General features: G+C 41.2%; 1 protein-coding gene and 1 pseudogene across 33 annotated transcripts in view; both read right to left on the minus strand.

The window, feature by feature from the left end:
• The window catches only part of USP28 (ubiquitin specific peptidase 28), a 76,803-nt gene that overhangs the window by 19,408 nt on the left and 31,849 nt on the right, over window positions 1-25,546 (minus strand). For 14 of the 33 annotated variants that reach the window (XM_054439397.2, XM_063671463.1, XM_063671458.1 and 11 more), the window contains 10 exons: window positions 24,132-24,237; window positions 23,070-23,229; window positions 16,738-16,824; window positions 15,910-16,047; window positions 14,423-14,496; window positions 13,258-13,337; window positions 11,619-11,767; window positions 9,658-9,785; window positions 6,043-6,138; window positions 151-330 (listed from right to left, as the gene is read on the minus strand). In XM_054439397.2, coding sequence (XP_054295372.1) covers window positions 151-330; window positions 6,043-6,138; window positions 9,658-9,785; window positions 11,619-11,767; window positions 13,258-13,337; window positions 14,423-14,496; window positions 15,910-16,047; window positions 16,738-16,824; window positions 23,070-23,229; window positions 24,132-24,237 — 1,198 coding nt within the window. Of the gene's footprint in view, window positions 1-150; window positions 331-6,042; window positions 6,139-9,657; window positions 9,786-11,263; window positions 11,341-11,618; window positions 11,768-13,257; window positions 13,338-14,422; window positions 14,497-15,909; window positions 16,048-16,737; window positions 16,825-23,069; window positions 23,230-24,131; window positions 24,238-25,546 lie in introns of those variants that run through there. The other 19 variants (XM_054439404.2, XM_063671464.1, XM_063671459.1 and 16 more) reach the window with 6 other exon arrangements.
• On the minus strand, window positions 2,479-4,344 carry LOC129007948 (interferon-stimulated 20 kDa exonuclease-like 2; annotated as a pseudogene).

The raw sequence follows: 25,546 nt of genomic DNA on the forward strand, positions 1-25,546 counted from the left end.
GTGACAGTCAGCAAAACCCTTCCCTTTAAGACAAAGAGCTCACAGCTCCTGTGCTCTTATAGGTGAGTGTGAATCAGGTATAAAGATGGTGCATAGTTTAAATTATACCAGAAAAACAATACATACCATTTAAAAAAATGTTTTCATTACCTTTCCTTGGATGTCTGGTCAGAAACCGAGCAGTGCACTGAAGAAAGTGGTAATGTCACATGTGTGTCACTTTCAGGTGGACAGCTTTCTGAGGCAGGTTTTGTACTAGCAAATTCAATAACATATTTCAGCATGTCCGGGAGCGGAAACCGAGCTGGGCCTGAGCCATATTTCACATACCTAAGTGACAAAGACAGTGGTACTCTACTGCCCAAGGCTGTTTTGTATTTTAAGAGTCGCTGACAAAAGATCTGTTTATCACAGGGAGTCAATGGAAAGGCTTATTCCTAGAGGCCATACAATATTTAATAGGGTCCTCAAACAATCTATAGGGTAAAAATTCTCTACCTACAAAACTAAAAATTGCCAACAATCTGAAGTTTTATATCCGGCAGGAAACATTTCGAATGGGCTCCTAATCAAAGTCATGCCAGTTACACTTTCTCATGATGTCATATTACACTTAGGCTTTGGTCATTTATTTTTTATTTTTTTATTTTTTTTTGAGACAGAGTCTCCGTCTGTCGCTCAGGCTGGAGTGCAGTGGTGCTATCTTGGCTCACTGCAAGCTCCGCCTCCTGGGTTCACGCCATTCTTCTGCCTCAGCCTCCCCAGTAGCTGGGACTACAGGCACCCCCCACCACGACCGGCTAATTTTTTGTATTTTTAGTAGAGACGGGGTTTCACCGTATTAGCCAGGATGGTCTCGATCTCCTGACTTCGTGATCCGCCCGCCTCGGCCTCCCAAAGTGCTGGGATTACAGGCATAAGCCACCGCGCCTGGCAATTTTTAAGTCATCATTTTACAACTTTAATTCTTCCCAGGTTTGCTGCATTTTAATACAATACTTATACTAAATCCCAAGAAAATTTTTTCTTTAAGAAACTTATCTTCAATTTTATGACATAACAATTTTCAGCTGGGCATGGTGACCCATGCCTGTAATCCCAGTACTTGGGGAGGCCAAGGTGGGTAGATGGCTTGAGGCCAAGGAGTTCAAGACCAGCCTAGGCAACATGACAAAACGCTGTCTCCACAAAAAATGAAAAAAATCAGCTAGGCATGATGGCACACTCCTGTAGTCTCAGCTCCTTGGGAGGCTGAGGCAGGAGGATTGCTTGAGCCTGGGAGGTTGAGGCTGCAGTGAGCCAAGATCATGCCACTGTGCTCCAGCCTGAGTGACAGAGTGAGACTCTGTCTCAAAAAAAGCAAAACAAAACACCAAAAAAAAAAGAAAAGAAGATAAGACATAATCATTTTCATGTTCATCTACTGAATTCCTTTATACAACTTTTAGGACCAACTACTTCATACAATGTACACCTCTATCAGTTTAGTAGAATCAGAGCAAAAGTGGTTAAAAAAAAAAGATGTCTATACTATACACAAGAAATTCAATTTTTAAAAATATATCAAGGTTATTTTACAGAAGAAGAAATAGTGAGCATTTTTATTCTTTTTTTTTTGAGACAGAGTCTCATTTTGTCACCCAGGCTGGAGTGCAGTGGCATGATCTCGGCTTACTGCAACTTCTGCCTCCTGGGTTCAAGCAATTGTCCTGCCTCAGCCTCCCGAGTAGCTGGGACTACAGGTGTGCGAAGCCACGCCCAGCTAATTTTTATATTTTTAGTAGAGACGGGGTTTTGCTATGTCAGCCAAGCTGGTCTCGAACTCCGGATCTCAACTGATCCACCCACCTCAGCCTCCCAAAGTGTTGGGATTACAGGCGTGTGCCTGGCCAGCCACTGTGCCTGGCCAACATTTTTATTCTTAAACTGTAAAAGTAATGCATCTACCTGGTACGAAAATTCAAATACAAAAAAGTATAAAACAGACCATAAAAGTCATCTACCTCCATCTCAGTTCTACTACCTAATGGTATCCATTAACAGTTTCTTTTATATTTTCCCAGGACTGTGTCACACATATACAAGCAGATATGTGTAACCTTAAAAAAAAAAAAATCTGAAATTTATAATCATTTTATTTTTTCCATTATAAAAAGGTATCAAGGGAATAATCACAATTTTTAGGGGCTTGGTTTACCAAGATAAAGACTAAAAACAATTATTTATTTATTTATTTATTTATGAGACAGAGTTTTGCTCTTGTTGCCCAGGCTGGGGTGCAATGGCGTGATCTCGGCTCACTGCAACCTCCGCCTCCTGGGTTCAAATGATTCTCCTGCCTCAGCCTCCAGAGTAGCTAGGACTACAGGCATGCGCCACCACGCTCGGCTAATTTTGTATTTTTAGTAGAGACGGGGTTTCACCATGTTGGTCAGGCGGGTCTGGAACTCCTGACCTCAAGTGATCCACCACGCCCGGCCAGACTAAAAACCATTAACCCATTTATGTGTAGTGTTCCATTACTGGAATGCTAAGCTTGTGGGAGTTATTTAATATCCTACTGCTCAAGGTCATTGCCAAGGTCTTATTTTCCACCAAAAAAATTTGCAACCTCCAGCGTAAATGAGTTAGAAACACTTTTACAAATTCTTTTTTAACCTACCAACTGGGACCTACATGAAATAAATCCTCTATAACCTCTATAACCAAGCTACTGTCTTACCTCCACTGCCTTAGAACCCTAAGGAGAACTAAACCTCACCTGCGATGGCACCTCTGGCAGTCAAGTAGGAAGAACGAGCAATGTCCTGAAACAGGCTAGATGCAGACTGTGAGCCAAAAGCAGAGGCTGTGTTAGGAATGGGACCATATAATTTATTATCAAACCAGGATACTTCAGAGAGTGAAAGAAGGTGCTGTTAATTACTCAAGAAGAGGCACAAAATGAGCCATATAGCCACTCTAGTGATCAGGCACTTTGGGAAACTACATTTCTCAGTATGCCCTGTCCCTTAAAGTTCAAAATGCTTCGCTGGCACAGAGCACCCTGGGATCTGGGGATAGCACCACGTAAGAGGTAAAAGACACAGGGCTGGTTCTGACATGGAGGCGCCCTCTTTCCATGGGACACTTAACCAGACACGGGACATAACACCAGAGATGGAATTTCAATGGATATTAAATCTAGAGTAGAACCTTTCTCTTGCCAACAATTTTAGCTTCCAAAGATGTGGAACTAGTTGAGATGTCCATTGGTCCACTGCCCTATTTCTCCTGGTGCTGCTTCTGACTCCCCACGTCACCAACATCCCCATTGTCACCAGTCTTTTGGGGAATTCTGGACAAGGTGTTCTTCCCACTTGAGTTCAACCAATTTGTATAGCTCCATGGTGGCCTGGGTGTCTTCCACAGAGGAATGCCTATTTTCCCAACCCAGATGTCCCAATTCAGCAGATTCTTGATGAGACACTTCAAAGACATGGTGACGTTCACTGGGCAATCAGCCTTCCAGTTGGGGAGAAGAGGGATATAGGAGTTGTCACTGGTGAGGGACTTGGGATGAAAGTACTGGGGCTTTGAAATCATTGTGGATGGCATGTCCACCACCATCTTCCCTGTATCTTCAATATATGCCATGAGCAATCTTGAAGAGCATGGCATTCACCATGTGCTGCTTCTGGACACCACTCCACCTGGTCTGGCAGTCCACAGTGTGGCCGAGGAGAAGGATGTACTCATCATGAAGCACATCTCCACTGTAGCTGACAGTGCTACATGGAACCAAGAAAGTAACATGCCTCTTGGGTCCTGTGTCCAGCATCTCACAGCCAATTGCCACTGTTCTTCCTTGGCAACTTCTGGGATGCTCCAAAGCATTTATTCTGAGTGAGCTTGGGTAGAGTTCTGTGGGGTGCTGACCTGAGAGGATTTGTTCTGGGGGCCTTTCTTCTGGGAGTGGGTTGGGTGGCCGTTAATCTTTAGAAGGGCACCTCCAGCAAATCTACTTAGCTGCAACAGAATCAGCATTCTTTGAAGGGGCAGGGGACAGCCAAGACACTGCAGCTTTCCTGTCCAGGGACTCTTCTGACACACTGCTGGTGGCAGCTGCCTTCTTTTCTGGGAAGGGAGGGGTCTTCCAAGTGCCATGCACCCTAGGAGTTTCCTCTTTCTTTGGAGGTTCTGAGTACCACTTGGGTGTCTTGCTAGGGGGCTGGTTTTTATTCAGAAAGCCTCTCTGTTCCAAAAGTTGCCATTTCTTAACAAAATTTGGTGCTTGGCAGTTCCTTCTAATGCCTTTTTGGGAGCAGGTTCCACCAAATCCAGATTGAGGAGTCAGGTAGACATGGGGACAGTGGGTGGTGGAGGGTGCGAGGGTGGGGTGGGGGAGTGGGGGAATACGTTCCCTGGCCCCTCTAGCTTCATGAAGGTACAACTCGAAGGTCTCATTTTATTTTAAAACAAAAGTATTATCATGCTAAGGAAAATGCTCCTATACTCCATTTTAAAATCCAGAATACCCTGTTGTCTCCTGGTAAATTGGTATTTTTGAACTATAAAACATCAGGTATTCTCGTTTCTTTTATGTTATTGTGAAGAGATGGGGTCTCTTATGTTGTTGTGAAGAGATGGAGGCCAGGCACGGTGGCTCACGCCTATAATCCCAGCACTTTGGGAGGCCGAGGCAGGTGGATCACGAGGTCAAGAGTTCAAGACCAGCCTGGCCAACATGGTGAAACCTTGTCTCTACTAAAAATACAAAATTAGCTGGGCATGGTGGCATATGCCTGTAATCCCAGCTACTCTGGAGGCTGAGGCAGAAGAATCACTTGAACCCAGGAGGCGGAGGTTGCAGCGAGCTGAGATCGTGCCACTGCACTCCAGCCTGGGAAACAAAGCGACACGCCATCTTCAAAAAAAAAAAAAAAAAAAATAGAGAGAGATGGGGTCTCGCTAAGTTGCACAGGCTGGTCTCAAACTCCTGAGCACAGGCAATCCTCTTGCCTCAGCCTCCCATATAGCTGGGATTATAGGCACATGATACCGCATCCAGTTGGTATGGTTGGTTCTATAAAAATAATTTAAAATGTCCAGCCTTACAAAGTATCACTAAAACTTAAAGGTTTAGTAAAATACTAACAGACTTAAGAGTCCTGAAAATCACTTCCAGGACAGTATTTGAGGAACTGGTTTTCAGCTAAGTCTCTATTAAGACAAATGACTAGTCACAATACATCTTGTATAAGCTCTTCTGGAGTGAGAGTGGAAGCTGCAGTGGTAGCAGTGGGGATACAGTGCAGGGTCCACCTTAGGCCTGGTATGGAAAGTGCTGCCCTTCAGGGAAATTAATGGCCTAATAAGGGAGTAGGTGGAGGTGGGGTGGTCATAGAAAGAACTGTTAAGTGGATAAAGGGAGGAGAAGCTATTAACTGTGTATGGGATCTTTCTTAAGCGCAAAATCAACAGGATCTATCTAGGCGAGAAAGAAATTAAACTGACTCCTAAGGAAATTACAGAAAATCATTCTACAGAAACAGTGTAAAACCAACAATCCAAAAAGTGAAAATTCCTCCGAATGAGAAAGAACTTTGTATGCATCAGAAATATTAGCCCTTTTAATCAGTTAGCACTGCTCTAGGTAGAAAAGCACTGTTTTTTATCTTTCTTAGACATTTCAGAAACTGCTTTTCCAAAAGTGGACGGGACCATCGTGACACTTGCTTCTCTCATGTTTGTGAAAAAGATGGCAAGAGGAATAGAAAAAATGTCTATAAAATCAGAACTCATGTTCTCCTTGGTACACTTCAGTAACTAACTGTGTGACTCTGAGCCACTTAAGTAGTCTGGGACTATTATTTACCTCCATGAATAATACTAGCTGATCTTGAAGACTGCTTCACACTTAGACAAAAAATTTTCTTAGCTGTTTTATAAAATATTCTAGTTAATATTTAAACATTGAGTTAATTTTTAAAGAAAAACAAATTATCTGTTTTTAATATTCTGTCTTTTACATTTCTAACCATGAAGGTGTCCAAAACTCACCTTTCCAATTTTTGCTGCAGAATTTTTATTTCCTCCTTCAACTTTCGAATACACTCTCTCTTATTTCGAATAAGCTCCTTGCTCCTGTACATGTACCTAAGTAAATAATCCCACAAACACAATTTATATTATAAAACATTAATGACATAAAGTCTCAATAAACTAAAGATTCAAGGAAACTTCTTCAATCAGATATAGGGCATCTATGAAAAACATACGGCTGACAGCATACTCAAGGTTAAAACTGATGCATTCCCCCTAAAATCAGGAACAAGGATACCCACTCTTGCTACTTCTATTAAATATTTAACTGAAGATATAACCAATGCAATAAAGTAAGAAAAACAAATGAAAGGCATGCAGATAGTAAAGAATGAAGTAAAGCTGCCTTTTAGTTCCACATGATGTAAGCATGTAGAAAATCTTAAGGAACCTAAAAAAACACATCAGAACTAATAAGTGAGTTTAGTAAAGTCAAAGGATACAAAATCAATTTAAAAAGAGAAAAAAAATCAACTGCAATTCTATACACTTGTAAAGAACAAATGAAAAACGAAATTAAAAGCAGGAATTAGAGATAAATTTAATCAAACATGTCCAAGACCTGTACACTAAAAATTACAAAACACTGTTGAGAGATATTAATAAGGACTTAAATAAATCTCTATTAACTTATTTAATAAATGGAGCTATACACTGTTCATGGATTGAAGGACTCAATATTATTATTATTTTTGAGATGGAGTCTCACTCGTCGCCCAGGCTGGAGTGCAATGGCGCAATCTCGGCTCACTGTGACCTCCGCCTCCCGGGTTCAAGCAATCCTCCTGCCTCAGCCTCCCAAGTAGCTGGAATTACAGGTGCCCATCACCACATCTGATTAATTTTTGTATTTTTTAGTAGAGATGGGGTTTCACCAGGTTGGTCAGGCTGGTCTCAAACTCCCTACCTCAGGTGATCCACCCGCCTCAGCCTCCCAAAGTGCTGGGATTACACGTGTGAGCCACCATGTCCGGCCGAAGGACTCAATATTATTATTAAGATGTTGGATCAGGTGTGGTGGCCCATGCCTGTAATCCCAGCACTTTGGGAGGCCGAGGCAGGCTGATCACCTGAGGATGGGAGTTCAAGACCAGCCTGACCAACGTGGGAGAAACCCCATCTCTACTAAAAACACAAAATTAGCTGGGCGTCGTGGCACGTGCCTGTAATCCCAGATACTTGGGAGGCTGAGGCAGGAGAATCACTTGAACCTGGGAGGCGGAGGTTGCAGTGAGCCAAGATCGCACCATTGCACTCCAGCCTGGGCAACAAGAGCGAAACTCCGTCTTAAAAAAAAAAAAAAAAGATGTCAATTCTCCCCCCAAACTCATCTGTAAGTTCAAAACACAACCAATCAAAATCCCAACAGCCACTGGGTAGAAACTGACAAGCTGATAAAAATTTACATAGAAATGCAAAGGACCAGAATACCTAAAACAATTTTGAAAAAGAACAAAGTTGGAGGATTCATACTATCTAATGTCAAGATTTACAATAAAGCCATAGTAATCAAAACAATATGGCACTGACATTAGACCAGACAACAGACAGAACAGACTCCAGATTTAGACCCCCATGTATATGTTCAATTAATTTTTGACAAAGTGCCAAGATAATTCAATGGGGGAAAAGGAAATATAAATCAAAGGAAAAATAAGATATTCCTACACACCCACTAGATGGCTAAAATTAGAAACACTTATAATTCCAAGCACTGGCAAGGATGTAGAGCAAATGGAGCCCTCACACACTGCTAGAGGGAATGCAAAACTGTATAGTCACTTTGGAAAATAGTTTGGAAATTTCTTATAATGTTAAATATACACTTTTCATAGAACCAAGCAATCCTACTCCTACATATTTTACCCAAGAAAACTAAAAACTATGCCAAGGATTATATGTGAATGTTCATGGCAGCTTCATTCATAATAGCCTAAAACTAGATACATCACCAAATGGTGAATGGAAAAAAAAACTGCACCACATATTACAATAGAATATTACTCAGCAATAAAAAGGAGCAAATTACTTATATATGAACAACATGGGTGAATCCCAAAAACATTATCCTAAAGAAAGGACAACCAGAACAGGGTACCTACTAAATGTTAATGCTACTAATGCCACATTCTAGAAATGGTAACATTATAGGGTCCAAAAACATTAAGTGGTTGCCAGGACCTGGGGATGGAGAGAAAGGGATTGATCACAATGGAACAAGGAAAACTTTTTGGGTGCTGGAAATGTCCTACATATTGACTGTGATGGTGGTTATTTGACTGTATATTTGTCAGAACTCACTGGTTATATGCCTAAAAATAAACCATGGGATAAGAATGACTACATAAAAAATAAGTAAAAGAGGCCATGGCTCACACCTATGATCCCAGCACTTTGGGAGGCGGAGACGGGCGGATCACAAGGTCAGGAGATTGTGACCATCCTGGCCAACATGGTGAAACCCTGTCTCTACTAAAAATACAAAAATTAGCCGGGTGTGGTAGTGCATGCCTGTAATCCTAGCTATTTCGGAGGCTGATGCAGGAGAATCGCTTGAACCCAGGAGGCAGAGGTTGCAGTGAGCCGAGATCGCGCCACTGCACTCCAGCCTGGGCAACAGAGCAAGACTCCTTCTCAAAAAAAAAAAAAGAAAGAAAAGAAAAGAAAATCAAGCCACCACACCCAGTCGTCTTTTTTTTTTTTTTTTTTTTTTTTGAGACAGGGTCTCACTCTGTCACCCAGGCTGGAGTGCAGTGACACAAACAGGGCTCACTGGCCCCACCAAGTACCTGGTGCACACCACTACACCCAGCTAATTTTTTTTTTTTTTTTTTTTTTTGAGAGACAGGGTTTTGCCATGTTGCCCAGGCTAGTCTTAAACTCCTGAGCTCAAGCTATCTGCCCTCCTCATCCTCCCAAAGTGCTGGGATTACAGATGTGAGCCACCATGCCTGGTCTCAACCAGACTTTTATAAAATTAAAAATCTAGGCCAGGCGCGGTGGCTCACGCCTGTAATACCAGCACTTTGGGAGGCCAAGGCCGGCAGATCACCTGAGGTCGGGAGTTCGTGACCAGCCTGACCAACATGGAGAAACCCCGTCTCTACTAAAAATACAAAATTAGCCGGGTGTGGTGGCGCATGCCTGTAATCCCAGCTACTTGGGAGGCTGAGGCAGGAGAATCACTTGAACCCGGGAGGCGGATGTTTCGGTGAGCTGAGATTGCGCCATTGCACTCCAGCCTGGGCAACAAGAGCAAAACTCTGTCTCAGAAAAAAACATTCTATAGTGTAAGTCTGCTAGGAGCCCCCCCACCCCCGGAATTCAGGTAGTTCCTACCTCCAAAAGGAGGTGGGCTTTCACCTAAAGTCTTGCTTCCAGAGATCAGAAGCAACATGAGCACAACCCTGGGAAGTCTCAGAAAAAGGCAAAGACTCTCAACCTAGACTCATGGAATCCAAATTTGCATATTATCATGACTCACAGGTGATTCCTATGCACACTATACTTAGTACATACTCATCTCTACTGCTGTAATACATCAGGAAAAAAAAAAATCAGCCAAGAACTCACCTGTCCATATAAATAATCTGAGGAAATTCCAGCTTATTGTGAATTTTCTCTGGCTGCCCAAGGGACTGATTAAACTCAAATCTTGAGAGTTCAAAGGTCAACACTGGAGGTAGCTTTGTAAACCAACGCTAGTGTCAAGAGTAGAAATGTGAGAGAAAGAAAAATTAATTTTAGGAAATAACAATAGCCAGATTTAAAATATCTCTCATCAAACTTTCTTCCTTTGGTATAGAACTTATACTCAAGGCAAACTCATACTAGAACTTTTTTTTATCCCAAACACTAAAGGGAATGAACACTTAGAATCTCATTCTCTTACAGAATATGGTTCAACATTCCTCAAGACTCCAAATTTACTAGCCAGTCAACAGAATTTGACTCAACCATCATCCTCAGAATAAACCACCCTTGAATATGTGAACTGCACTAAGCATCTACACAACTCATTCATTACATCATCAGTATTCAAAAGGTTTAAAAACTTAACAGCTAGCCTAACTACAGAATATGAAATTATGATCAAAGCAGCATGTAGCTAAAGAGACAACTCCATGTGCCAGCTAAAAAGACTCATATGTGTACATATATTACATGCTGTTTTAGTCTATTAACCATAATTTGAATCTCCTTTATATAAACAAAGGAAATTTGAAATAGCCTCATGGTTTTACAATTTCTCAATTTCTAAGAAAAATCCCTGAATTTCAAAAATTTACAGAGGTCTCATAAAGAAGCCAGTCAAATCAACCTACGATGTTACTTGAGTTTCAAAGGAAGGCACTGACATAAAAAAGACTCAACAGTCAGGGATCACAGGTGAGGAAAAGCTAAATCAGATTTGGCTTTCCTATTCAATTCACCTGTATGTCTGAGGTTCCTGTCAACAGCTTTAAAATGTTTCCTTTACCACAAGTGCAAGCAACATTCCCTTCAGATACCCTGTCAGCATAATGAGGTGAATTCAGACAGCCTGTGAGACCACCTCAGGGTGAAATCTAAATGAGCATGACAATTTTGTTGTTTTGTTTAATTTTTATAGAATTCCCATCCTGGAACACAGGTCTCCACAGGCCTAAGTATAGCTGGTGAACATTCCCTTTTTCGTAAGAGGATGCACCAGGTTTGCACAGATGGTACAGATGACATAATTCCTCCATTAGGAATCAGTTTTTCCTTGAAAATGCAGGGAGGCAGTAGCTCTCTGAGTTCCAACACTGCTCTACAGTGAATGTATTTTCATATGGCTCATGTTAGGCTCCCTATTTTAATTTAGGAAAGCTCCACTGTCTCCTGTAGTAATTACTGAGTTGGAATCATATATAAGCCACAGTTTTGTCTCAAAATGTATGATCAATGGAGAACAATCCCAACTGTGTAAACAATTATGTTACAAATGCTATTCACTAATTCTTAACCTAACTGGAATACTGAGATGTTAACTACCGATGATTTCCCTTTAACTTCCCCCCTTTCTTTCCAACCCAGAAAAAAAAAACACATAAATAAACAAATGAAAATTAAATTTTAAAAATGTTAAAAGCAAAGGCAGAATTTACAATTGAGAACAGTAAATACTATAATAGGGAAAATATTCTAAATGGCATACCATAGGAGTTAATCACTGTACTTTTACCCTCCGAAAATATGGAGGCAGTGGGTTCTCCCTACTCAGGTACAGGTAGGCTTCAACAGAAAGAGAGAAACTTGATCATACTTAAAACATCAGAAGCAGCATACAACCTTTACACGAGTAACTCAAATTCATAGTTTTAGTAAAAATTTTATTTATCAAAGTACTGATACTCACTGACTCACATCAACTGATGAGAGACTTAAGACAAATTCAAGTTCTGTTAAGTGTAAAGTTACTTAATATGTGATGGGAAACTAGTCTGCCCAAAAGCTCACTCTTACTTAACCGGCTTTGTCACTGGCACAGCAAATAAAGATCTCCAACGTACCTCTTGTCCATACTTCACCAAGTGATCAGAGGGAAGAAGCTCAACATCACCCTCCACCATGGCCCCTTCCAAACACTCGTCTAAGTTGCGATAACCGTTTACCTGAAGAGGATACTGGCCGAAGGTCTCATTGTTACAAAAGGGTTTTCCTAGGCAAAGAGAGAGACTTTTTAAAAAAGACATCACTATGACTATCTAAAGCCTATTTTCTGGCTCCACAGAGACAACATTTTAAATTCAGCAACTTCCTGATAGCTGGTTAGGAATGCACTTAAGCCTTTATAGCAACCTCTAGTGAGCCAGTCAATCTAGACACTGAACACTGAAAACCAGTAACACTGGAAAAAGGCCAGGGGCGTGGTGGCTTATGCCTGTAATCCCACCGCTTTGGGAGGCCAAGGTGGGAGGATCACTTGAGGCCAGGAGTTTAAGACCAGCCTGGAAAACACAGTGACACCCCTGTCTCTACAAAAAATAAAAATTATCCGGGTGCAGTTACACACGCCTGAAGTCCTGGCTACTCAGGAGGATAAGGTAGGAGGATTTCTTGAGCCCAGAAGTCCAAGGTTACAGTAAGCTATGATGATGCCACTGCGCTACAACCTGGGCAACAAAGCAAGAACTTGTCTCAAAAAAAAGACTGCAAAGACAACCAGACATTATGTACTTCCTAATCAAAAGTTTTCTCACCACCTGTGAATAGTCTTGCCAAAAAAAGCCTTACCTAAGTCTAGTCAAATCGCTAGATCCAACTACCAATTTATAAGAGGAGGAATAGAGAGGAACACGCGGATATGTTAAAATATGTTAAGTATGTATCAGAGGACGTACAAACAGCAAAATTTCCGACTGTGGGAAATGCTACAGAACAAACAACCCAGTTTCTCCAAAAAATACATTTCAAGGAAAAAACGATGGAGGGGGAGCCTACAAATATTCAGTCATAAATGAATCACGCACTGGGTCCTGATTAAAATAAACTCTAAAAATAAATTTTCTATTTTTTAAAAATTATGAAAACAAATTAGAAATCTGAACACTGACTAGATATTTGATAGTTTAAAATGCTATTTTTGAGAGTCATATTGGTATTATCAGATTGGTAAGAGTGAGGTGAGATGGGGAATGACTGGCTGTGGGCTAAGGCTGGGTTCATGGAGGTTGTAAAATTGCTCTATTTGAATGTATTCTAAATTCTTCATAATTAAAAATAAATTATGTGCCTAGCATGTAGCTTAGATAGGTAAGCCTCCAGAGTGAAAAGCCTCTAGTCTAGAAAAACATTTTTGGCAGTCTCACTCAATAAAACCTTTTGAGATTAGGTATTATATTAGAATAAGCAACACAGATAAAACTGAGTAAAATCACTATCTGACATTAATGTCAGATTTGGGCTGTGCAAGTATTAATATGACAAATCTGAGATAAAGATTGTGCACATTTTACAGATGAAGAGACTGAGGATCCAGAAGCTCCCATAGTTTATCCACGGTTAAACAAATACCAAGAGGCAGAACCAATATTCAGACCTGGGTACTGCTGACTCTCAAGCCTATTCACTATACTGCCTCCTCAAAGGGACACAGTAATAAAGATATGATCAAAGGTCTAGAATTAAAATTCAGAGCAGAGAATTTACCTTCACGAACCCCTTCAGTCAGGAAAGTACCATAGAACAGCTGCACCATTGGATTTTCAGATTTGTTCCTGGGACTGCTGCTTTTAGGAAAAGGAGACAATTCTGGATTGTTTGGATTAAGATATGCGCTACATAAAATCCAAGCATCATTCAAAAGCAAAAAATAGTGCATTTTCATCAACCCCCAAAGAGCCAGGTATGATCTAAATAAGTAACAATTAGTTCAGTTCAAATATTTATTGAACACCTTCTTTCGAGCAAAAAATAGTGCATTTTCATCAACCCCCAAAGAGCCAGGTATGATCTAAATAAGTAACAATTAGTTCAGTTCAAATATTTATTGAACACCTTCTTTCGAGCATTGTGCTAAACTTTGAAGACACAAAGACAAGAAGGCCCAATCCCTGGACTTAAGGAGCTTAAAGCCTAATAGTGGAGTCACACATGCAGACAAATATGCTTTCAGTCTATACAGCTATATCCGATGACAGATGTATACAAGGTATAGAAGTAGTATAAAGGTAAGAATGAACTCCGTTGCATAGTTTTACAAATAAATACAAAAAATTTTTCTCCATGGTACAACAGAAATAAAAAGTTTCTCCTCACAAGTCCATCTTAAATTGCTATGTTGAGTTGCTGTTTCCAAAACTATTTTATAGTTACAATTCTTCTACCTAGAATTGAAACCATTTAAAGCACAGATTTCTCAGAGGGATATCTATATCGTGCCCTGAGTTTCACTTATCTCAGTGACTGAAATGACTATAACCTATCCTCTACACATTCTAAGTAGACCTCAAAAGGGATCTTAAATTTAAGTATCCATATTATACCATCATGTTCACAACAGAGGTTGATTTGTCCTTTTTACAAATATATTTTACAGCACATGCTGAGTTTATTAACAAAGTTAACAGTTACAGTCCTTTAGTTAGAAAAAAAAAAAAAAAAAGCTGCAGGATAAGATGACTGCTAGGCTATATCCTCAGAGGGGAAAGATGAAGGCGACAGGGATACACGATGAGGACTACCTCAGTGGTTATCCCAGGAGGTATGGTTAAAAACCAGCAATTTCTAGTTAAGGAGAGTAACTTTCCAGCATATAATTCTCACTGGCCCACTGTGAGTCGGAAGGATGTACAAACAAACCCTCAACACTCACTTAACATTAACAGCTAGCTGGAATGCGTCCTCTAGCCAATCCAGGAGCTTGTGTGTGAATTCACTCACATCTTGCTATAAGAGAGGCACAAATTGCATAAAAGTTAGATGCAATACTAAGAGAAATTAAAATTTATCCTTATCCCACCAATGAATTAAGATTATACTACTATAAAAGCATTTCTTTTTTTCTTTTTTTTGTTTTGAGACAGGGTCTCACTCTGTCTCCCAGACTGGAGTGCAGTGGCATGATCTCAGCTCAATGCAGCCTCCACCTCCCAGGTTCAAGCGATTCTCCTGCCTCAGCCTCCCAAGTAGCTGGGATTACAGGCACATGCCACCACGCCCGGCTAATTTTTGTATTTTTAGTAGAGATGGGGTTTCACCATGTTGGCCAAGCTGGTCTTGAACTCCTGACCTCAAATGATCCACCTGCCTTGGCATCGCAAGTGCTGGGATTACAGGCACCAGCTATTGCGCACAGCCTGAAAGCATTTATTTTTTGGGGCTGAATATCATGAAAACATAGGAACACTGAAACCCAGCTACTATACATAAAAAATAAGGTGCATTAAGCAATCTGTAAGTTGTAGCTAGAAGGAAGCTGGAACTCTACTACTTCCAGCCACATCTATTTATGACAAAGAAAGAAAAATAAACAAAATCTTCCAAGTAGGACTTTTTAAGAAAAAGGCCCAAGGAACTCTAGAACAATACAGAGATCTGAATAAAGAAACAAAACTTCAATGTTTTGAGAATTTTGTAGAACTGTAGGACCTTCAAATAGAGAAAGAAAAAAAAATCATATGAGGAAGAAGCTGATCTAATTAGTGACAGCTTTGTTTTTGTTTTTAAATTATTTTTTCAGAGACGGGGTCTCACTCTGTCACCCAGGCTGGAGGACAGTAGCTCAATCACAGCTTATTGCAGCCTCAAACTCCTGGGTTTCAGGGATCTTCCTGCCTCAACCTCCCGAGTAGCTGGGACTACAGGTGCGTACCACCATGCCCAGCTATTTTTTAATAGGAGGTAGGGAAAGGAAAGTCTAGAAGACAGAAGTTGCTGAGAAAAGCTCCTGAACTCAGATTTAGATAGTTTTAAAGATACAATTTCCATCTGGACCATTCCAAGACAAAGGTGCAGACAAAGGACTACTTTTCTTGGTATCCCTTTTGTTATAGCTCATTGAGGTATTTTCCAATCTCCTCCTTTCTACATCAATAGCCCCTGTATAATTCCACATTCTTTCTACTACTATTTCTTCTTCTCTTTAGAACTGCCAGCCTCCGTGCAACACACACACACTCTCTCACACACACATGCTTTCTCTCTCACCACCTGTTCTGTAGGCAAAACAGAAGTCAGAAACGAGCCTCCATAGTCCTGCTTAGTCATGTTCACAGCTTGTTACGCAGTTGAAATAAAGCAGTACCACATTAACACTGACAAGGCATGACTTCAAACTCAAGAACAAGGCTTCTTTTGTACCTGCTGTTCCTCAGATGATCGGAATGCTCCCTTTAATAGATCCAGGGCTGCAGACGGGTCTACAAATTTTCTATTTGATCCCATCATTAGAGCAAACAAATACTGAAGCTCTTGCATAAACATGATATTTCTCTTTTCCTGTAGAAAACACAGCACATATACTCTTACAACATCTCATTTAGAAAATCAGAACGTGTGAACAAAAAAAAGTTTTCAATAATCATGCCCTCGTTTATATTTACCTAGATCTAGGTCAAAGTTACAGGGCTATGTGTGTTACAGGGACTCTGGTAAGGACTGTACTCTAAACTGAAGAATAACTATGTAGAAGCCAGAGACAGCACTGTTGGAAAAACAGAAATGTCCACTTTCTGAAGCTGCTGCCCTCCCTCTCATGAGGAAAATGCATTGCGCCAAGGTGAAATCCTGGGAAGGGTTAAATTGCTAGGAGGAGGCTATGACCTTTGGCAAAAACAGAATAAAATAGACTAAGGCGGCTCAGGTCTCTGGCATCAGGGCATCTCTCCAGCAACACATCGCCTGAGCAGCTCAGGAAGAGAAAGGATACAACAAACACAACAGGTATTCAGGGTCTCCCCACCCACATATTCTTGGAGCTGTTTTTCTCATTTTATTCCCACTTAATTTTACATTTTTGCATACCCTTATATGTTATCCCAAAAAAGGAAAATGAGCCATTTAGAAATGAAAACAAATATTAGCACAAGCCAAAGAGTATCACGGATATCAACTTTAGGCAAAAATCTAGAAGCCTTTGGGACGAAAGGGACTAAACAACAGTGAAGAAATTCCTTGACACCAACTTACTGTATGACTTCGACAATTTTCAAGTACATTTTGTGGCAGACTATAACTGAGAACAAGTCTTCGAAATTCAGGCAATTGAAAGAGAGACTGAAATAAAGAAAGAAAGGGATTCATAGCCTTTCCTGAAAATAACTGCAGCAACATATATATTTTTCACTTCAAATATTGTATTTCATATTTAAAAGTATGCAAAACTATCAACCTGGCAATTCAACTTATGTTATTTCTAAGGAAATAATGGTTGTGCACAAAAAATTAGCTCAAAGAATATTAATACTTTTAGGTAAAAAATAGAAACAACCTAATGTCTAACAAAAGGAGTAGCTTTTGTTTTGTTTTGTTTTGTTTTTGTAGAGACCGGGTCTCCCTATGTTGCCCAGGATGGTCTCAAACTCCTGAGCTCAAGTAATCTGCCCACTTTGGCCTCCCAAAGTGTTGGGATTACAGGCATAAGCCACCAAGCCCAGCCAAAAGAAGTAGTTTATATAAACTATATTACATTTATACAATAGACTATTAAGCAGTCATTGAAATAATATTGTAAAAAGTGTTTATAAAATGACCTACTATATAAAGTGAAAATGAGAAAAACATGAGCTATGTGTATCAACATGGATAAACCTCAAAAATACATTTTGAGTGAAAAAAAGTTACAGAAAAAAAGTATTATACTGCTTATATTAAGTTTAACAACATGTAAAACAATACTACATATTGCTCAGGGATACATCCACGTGTGGTTATGATTGTGGGAAAGGGAGGATGTCACAACAGGAACTCAAAAGAACAGAAATTTGTAACATTAAATTTTTTAAGCCAGGTGGTTAGTATAGCAGTGTTTACTATTCTCCACTCCTTGTCATAATATTGTATTTTTTAAAAGTTTAACAGCAGATGGTAGAACTGGAGAGAGGGATTCTTTTTATTATTTGCAAATCACATTTTTCTACTATGAATACCTTTCATAAGTTAATTTTCTTTAAAAATATCTCCTGTATGAATATACAACTCCTCATCCCAACATGCTCCTCAAATGAAAACCCTCTCAGGCCTGCACGGTGGAACTCTTGAAGAAGCATCCTAGGTAGATAATAGGCAAAACTTTGGAATTAGAACTAAATAAAACAGCTTCTTGGTATTCTAAAAGCCCCAGGTATATTTCCTAATGTCAACCAAAGTATCCAAGTGTTGGTACTGACTAGAGCCCACGTGCACCTCTCTGGCTTCCCTCACTCTAACACAAGCCCTGGCGGGATTCAGCCAACAGGGTGAGTGTTCGCCTGGACTGAAGCGTAAACCCGGGTCATGCTGCACCAAAGTTCTCTCTGGAACCAGGGCTTGGCTGGTGAGCTCTATCTTCAGCCACTCTCTTCTCTTCCACCTCACCTGTCTACCTAACACACTTGCATTCCTACTCTGCTGGCTACCCTGTGACATTCTTGAGTTTCTATTCTGCTGTGAGAAAAATGGCTTTACATTCTCAGCCACTTAACTCCACCTCTTCGCCATCAGGAAAATCGGGCTTTGCCATTATTCTTAAAAACCACATTAGGCTGGAAGTGGTGGCTTATGCCTGTAATCCCAGCACTTTGGGAGGCTGAGGCGGGCAGATCACCTGAGGTCAGGAGTTCGAGACCAGTCTGACCAACATGGAGAAACCCCATCTCTACTAAAAATACAAAATTAGCCGGGCGTGGTGGCATGCCTGTAGTCCCAGCTACTCGGGAGGCTGAGGCAGGAGAATCGCTTGAACCTGGGAGGTAGAGGTTGCTGTGAGCTGAGATCGCGCCACTGCACTCCAGCCAGGGCAACAAAAACGAAACTGTCTCAAAAAAGAACAACAACAAAAAAAAACCACATTAAGTGTGAGCTAATACTATTCACATCTCCCAATTTATTCCCTACCCAACCGCTGCTGCTTCTGTGTTTTCTGCGTCACTTCATTACATCCTCCTCCCCCAGTCACCAAAGTTTAGAACTGCAGAAAAATCCCTGAATCTTTCTCCTAGCCATTCATATCTAGTAAGCAACAAGTCCCTTGGCCTCTGACTCTGGGTGCTCTTTATAACCTAACTGCTTTCTCCCCATCAGCGCCCCATCAGCTGCTCTAATCCAACTCCCATCGCCGCTCACTTGCACATGGTCTCTCTGCTTCCAGAACTTCCCTCCACCAGCTCACACTTGCTCACAACTGCCACACAGCTCCTTGTAAGTACCTCGCTAATATGGCGAAAATAAAGCTCCTGATTCACTGAAGACTGTCATCTAGTAACAGCTTTCCTCACTCTCCCAAGTCCTGACATCCTCCTAGGTGACTAGAGTCAACATCCAATCCCTGAGGACATCCTGTCAGTGCTGCCTTGAGAATATATCAAGAATGCCAACTCTTTTCTATTTCCAGGGCTACCAGTCCAGTCCGAGTCACCATCACTCTTCATGGATGACAGCCATGGGTCTCTCCCTGTGCATCCTTGCCCCTCCATCCTCATCTCGCCACAGGAGCCAGAGGGAGACTCTTAATACTTGAGCCAGAGTTGATCAGTCTGCCACTGGGGACCTTCAGTAACTCCCTGTCCACTCAGACCCTCCTCTCCAGTGACCCTCCCTTTGCTCTTAGCATCCAGCCACTTGGACTCCAGCACGTTCCCTGAACACACCAAGCCCATTCCCACCATGAAGCCATTGCTCTATGTGTTCCTCTACCTGGAATTTTTTTTTATCCCAATAGCTGCCTGGTTGGTCCACTGCCTTGCCAGTCTCACCCCCTTCCCCACCTCAGTGAGGATCATCCAACACCACAGTTAATACTGCAACCTGTTCCCACCTCTCCTGCAGTTCCAATCTCCCTAACCTTGCTCTTTTTTCTACTGGACCAATCACAGTCTAATGTATTATACACATTTTATTCAGCTAGTTCATCATTCTGTTAGTTTTTAGTTTACTGTTCATTTTCTATCTCACCTCATGAGAATTTACATTCCATGTGGGCACAGTTGTCTTTGTTTTGTTCACTCCTACATCAAGGGCCTAGAACACTGCTAGACATAGAGCAGGTGTTCAGTTGTTTGCTGAGGGAACTCGCATGCATCCAGTCTGGAGATCTCTCAGCTTCTTGGGCATCCCATCTCTAATGACACATTGCTCCACTCCATCTCTATCTACACCCACATCCCAGGCTGCACCCAAAAATACACCAACACATGAAAGGTGTCAGTTCGCAGATTACACGTTCAGAAAAGCTCACTCTGGGACCATTACATGTCTTCTTTGTGTCCAATTACCTGCAGGATACATGTTCTTTGACTTCAGCAGGGGCCCAAGCAAATTGATCTCTTTCCTGGCTCCTTAACAATCAGTTCCTTCCTATCTTCATTTCTTTCTCCATCTAGCTTTGATGCTATGGTCTTAACTACCCTTCAATAAATTCACAGAGTGCCCTTTTGTCCTTTGATCACATACCCAGCAAATGCTCCAAATTAAATGAGTTGAGTTTTCCACGTAAGAGGTTCAAAGTGCTGTCAAGAGGATATCCTGATAGAAACTGAACATTTTTGTATCACTACACATTTAAAGTCAACAATTTCAAGCAGATCTTCAAATTTTTGGAAATCCTACTACTGTACTCTGGTGCCAACTGGTTCTCCCACCATCTCCAACAACTATTTCAAACTTTCACTCCCTTTAAAATCTGACTCTGTCACTTCTCCACTGTCTCAAAAAATAGCTGCTTATTTCACAGAGGAAAAAAAAGACTAGACACTACTTCAACTCTAATTTGCAGTTATCACTTCTTCCTCTTCCCTTCCCATTACTCTCCTGCCCTTTTCCTTGTTAAGGCCAACTCCTCAGATATACTTTCTACGCTGTCTGCTCATGCTGTCCCAGAAGACTTACTCAGCTATCTTCTCCATCTGCTGGCTCTTGTCCACCCGTCCACCCTCCACAGGAGTGAAGGCTAATGTAGTGGGGGGGGGGGATGAATCCAGGGAGCATTCTCTTTCTCTCTCTCTATTCTTTCAGATAGGAAAGAACTGACATGTTCCACATTATCTTCCTACGTTCTATTCTCAATGTTCAATTCTCCAGTGATCCTTTTAAACTGGAAGTACGATCATATCACTTCTCTGCTCCAAACCTTCCAATACATTCCTATTTCATCTAGAATTCCCAAATCTTCATCATGACCCTAAGCTCTCCCACTCCACCTCCACCACCTTTCCTATCCCACTGCTATCAGTTCTGGATCACTCCGTCTTAGCTATTTGCTATTTGTCAGACACATTAAGCAAGCTCCTGAACCTCAGTCTGCTTATTTGCTGTTCCTTGTCTGAAGTGTTCCCTATGTAATTCAATAGCTCATTCCCTGGCCACCCTCAGACCTCTGCTCAAATTCCCGCCTCATCAGAAAGGCCATCCCTGACCCTCTGCCCTCTCCAGCTGAACCCTGTCCAGTCCCCCAGACTCATTCATTCATCTTTACACTTGTCACCTCCTGATGTTTTGTTCACTGTCTGTGCCACTCTTTCCAAAGTAAACCATGAGAGTACGGGCTTTGTTTTAGTCACTGCTGTTTCCCCAGAGCCTAAGACAGTGCCAGGCACATAGAAGCTGGATGTAGTGGATGTGCAGAAAGGGAGAATTCCATTTTTTGGCTTGAGCAGCTGGGTAGGTGCCATGTACCATGATGGAGAAGACTGCTGTGGTGAGCACCAGGGGTTGCATTGGGGCTATGTAAGTTTAAGATGCCTGATCGATACTTCTAGAGAGCCACTACCCTCTAGTGAATTCATTCACTCCCTTGGTTTTATTGCCATCTATATGGTACTGATTTCCAAAACTGTATCTGGAGCCCAGCACTTTTTCTGAAGTACAGATTCATATAATTATCTGCCTACATGGTATCTCCTTAAACTCAACTCATTTAATTTGGAGGATTTGCTGGGTATATGATCAAAGGACAAAAGGGCACTCTGTGAGTTCAATGAAGGGTAGTTAAGACCATAGCATACATAGGCACAGGCACCTCAGACTCGACATATCTAAAACTGAACTGATCGTGGGGCGTGGTGGCTCACGCCTGTAATCCCAGCACTTTGGGAGGCCAAAGCAGGTGGATCACTTGAGGTCAGGAGTTCAAGACCAGCATGGCCAACATGGTGAAACTCCATCTTTACTAAAAATACAAAAATTAGCCAGGTGTGGTGGCACATGCCTGTAATCCCAGCTACTTGGGAGGCTGAGGTAAGAGGATCCCTTCAACCAGGGAGGCAGAAGTTGCATTGAGCCGAGATTGCGCCATCTTGTCTCAAATGAATAACTAAATAAATAATAAAAATAAATTTTAAAAATGAAGACACTGTGCCAGGTGCGACGGCTCACACCTGAAATCCCAGCACTTTGGGAGGCTGAGGCGGGCGGAACACCTGAGGTCAGGAGTTTGAGACCAACCTGGCCAACATGGCGAAACCCTGTCTCTACTAAAAAATTAGCCAGGCGGCCAGGCGCAATGGCTCACGCCTCTAATCCCAGCACTTTGGGAGGCCAAGGCAGGCAGATCACATGGTCAGGAGTTGGAGACCAGCCTGACCAACATGATGAAACCCCGTCTCGACTAAAAATACAAAATTAGCCAGGCCTGGTGGTGCATGCCTGTAGTCTCAGCTACTCCAGAGGCAGGAGAATTGCTTAAACCTGGGAGGCGGAGGTTGCAGTGAGCCAAGATCGCACCACTGTTGCCTGGACAACAGAGTGAGACGCTGTGTCAGAAAGAAAAAAAAAAACCTGAACTGAAACCCACTCTTAACACACACCCAAATTATTCCTCCTCCAGGGTCAAATGGTACTATAATCTACCTGGTTACTTGAACTAGAAACCTCACAGTCTTACTCAACCACTGCAGGCATATCCTGCATCCAACTGCCCACCAATCCTGTAGATTTGATCTCCTCAGCGCCTCAAGAATGCATTCACTTCTCTCCTTCCATGACTTCTGCCACTTCTCTACTCCAGGCCACCACTGTTGCCTACCTGGATAGCTATGATAGCCTTCAACAACTGATTCCTCCTTATTTACTCTCACTGCTATAATACAGTATTCACTAAATGCTTATCCAAAACACCTATTCAATATATTTACAATCACAGCAGATTTCTTTTTCGTACTGCCCAACTTAGACATCAAAGCATCTAAATCCAAACACAATAATGCCAGAAAAACTCCCCAATTTTAAATATCTGTTTTTATCCTTTGAAAGCTATGTTTCTACATTTCAATTTAATAAATTACAAAGTTATTTCCAAAAGACACAGTTATCTCTTAAAAATATCGTACCTGAATAACAGCACTAAACCAACATGTATTGCCAACATTTTTCAGCCCAACTGGCCAACCATCAACTCTCCTCCAGTCATTGGGATTGGGGTTTTCTCCCCAGACTTCGCAGCGTTTTCTCTTTGAGCGTTTAGTTTCTGCAGAGGTTGCTTCGTGCATCCTATATTGTGCAGCATTCCACACATCAAAAAAGAAAATAGTTAAAGAATAATATAGCATATGGAGTATGCTATAACCTTTCATGGATAATTCAAAACGCCAGAAAAAGTATTTACTGGATAATCCCTAGCTATATAAGGAACTGTAAGACTGTAATGCAACTGAAAAGCAAGATTTATACACAGAAATGTTAATCCTTCCACAACAGACATTATTAAATAAGGTCCAAGATAGAACTGAGTTGAAATTCAAGCCTATTTAAGGCTACCATATTAGAAATTTTAGATTTCAACACAGTGTACTATCTAAGACCTCACCATCAAATAGGGCAGGAGAGACACTGTGCTAAACATAAGAGCCTCCAAATTGCCCAGGACATAAAACACAGCCCTATGTTCCCTGAAATAAACATCTCAGCAGTGTGAGGGAATAAACATGTCCAGAAACTGATAGGCCACCACTGGAACTGGATGTTGGTGAACAGTACCAAACAATCACCCAATTAGTACCAGTTCAAAAAAATAGATTCCTTGATCACTTATGAGACAGGGTAGTTGAATAACTTTCACTTAAAAATATGCAACAGCATAGCCCTCAAAGTTTATAAAAGAGAATATACATTTATCAGATACCTGGACTAGGTTGTTTTTAATTCACCCTAGCAATTGTAAACTGAAACACCCTGCACACTTCTACTCAAAGACACAGGATGCAATAAGACACCTTTCGGTTTGGCTTTTTCAAAAGTGAACCAAAGAGTAAGCTAATGCGAATTCAAAATTTCTCCTAAAAGAAATTTCCTTCAGGTGCTTAACAGAATTATTCCTGAGTGGCATTCACAGAGCTATTGCCTTTGACATACACACAAATGTGGGGGCAAAGATTATAAGTTAAATCAATAACCTGTTAAGATCTCTTCCATCAGCTTGAATTTTGGGAGACTCCAGTAGACTCAAAGCAATGGCAGCCTGAAGATCATCTTTGTTATCATGAGTAAGGTCTATCACTTCTGTAAGATAAACAGAAATTTCATTAGTCTATATATAGGAAACACTGCCCTTCTGTAATATAAGAAAAAGGTAAAGACATACTCCCTAGCTTTCACTACAACAATGGCTCAACTGTGTAACAATTTTATTACCCTACTGCATAGTCGAATGAGTAACTTCAGCTACACTGTAACCTTAGACTAGCCCACAGTACAGAAATAACAAGCTGCAAAAATCAAATGAACCAAATACCCTCTTCTGTATTCTCACTCCACAAAGTCAAAAGTAGATCCCATACATGTGGGTTAAATAGTCTCTATTACCACAAAACATCAGCCAAATATCAAACATCCAGGGAACAGATATTTTCAATCTCATACAAAATATTCCAGAGAATAGGGATATACCCCTCAACTAGTTAAGAACGGTAAGAGAAAGAAAAAGTGAAACTCACATGTGATACAAAATACTCACAGATACAAAATACCTAAACAAAATATTAGCAACTAGAACCCAATAATATAAAAAAAAAATTACATATTAAGACCAAGTTGGCCGGGCGCGGTGGCTTACGCCTGTAATCCCAGCACTTTGGGAGGCCAAGGCGGGCGGATCACAAGGTCAGGAGATCGAGACCATCCTGGCTAACACAGTGAAACCCCGTCTCTACTAAAAATACAAAAAATTAGCCGGGCGTGGTGGCGGGCGCCTGTAGTCCCAGCTACTCAGGAGGCTGAGGCGGGAGAATGGCGTGAACCTAGGAGGTGGAGCTTGCAGTGAGCCAAGACCACGCCACTGCACTCAAGCCTGGGCAACAGAGCGAGACTCCGTCTCAGAAAAAAAAAAAAGACCAAGTTGAGTTTACTGCAGGAAAAAAATGAGTTAATACTAGATGGAGCAGTAAAATTCACTATCTTAACAGTTAAAAGAAAAAATGATCATCTTAACAGATATAGAAAATGTATTTGATAACATTCAACTTTCTTTCAGGATAAAAACTCAAAGCCAACTAGGAAGAGAAAAAAATATCCTTAGGCTGAGAAAAAGTACCCATGAGAAGCCCATAGAAAACTTTTATACTTAATGGAGAAACGTTAAGTACATTTGCTTTAAAATCAAGACTAAGACAAACACATCTATTATCACTGCTTTTATTCACCATGGTTCTGGAAGTTCTAGGCAGGCAATAAGAACTTTTGGGCGTGGTGGCTCACACCTTTAATCCCAGCACTTTGGGAGGCCAAGATGGGAGGATCAGTTGAGGTCAGGAGTTTGAGAACAACCTGGCCAACATGGTGGAACCTCATCTCTACTAAAAATACAAAAAAT

The sequence above is a fragment of the Pongo pygmaeus genome, chromosome 9 (genome assembly GCF_028885625.2).
Source record: "Pongo pygmaeus isolate AG05252 chromosome 9, NHGRI_mPonPyg2-v2.0_pri, whole genome shotgun sequence".
In the NCBI taxonomy this organism is placed as follows: domain Eukaryota; kingdom Metazoa; phylum Chordata; class Mammalia; order Primates; family Hominidae; genus Pongo; species Pongo pygmaeus.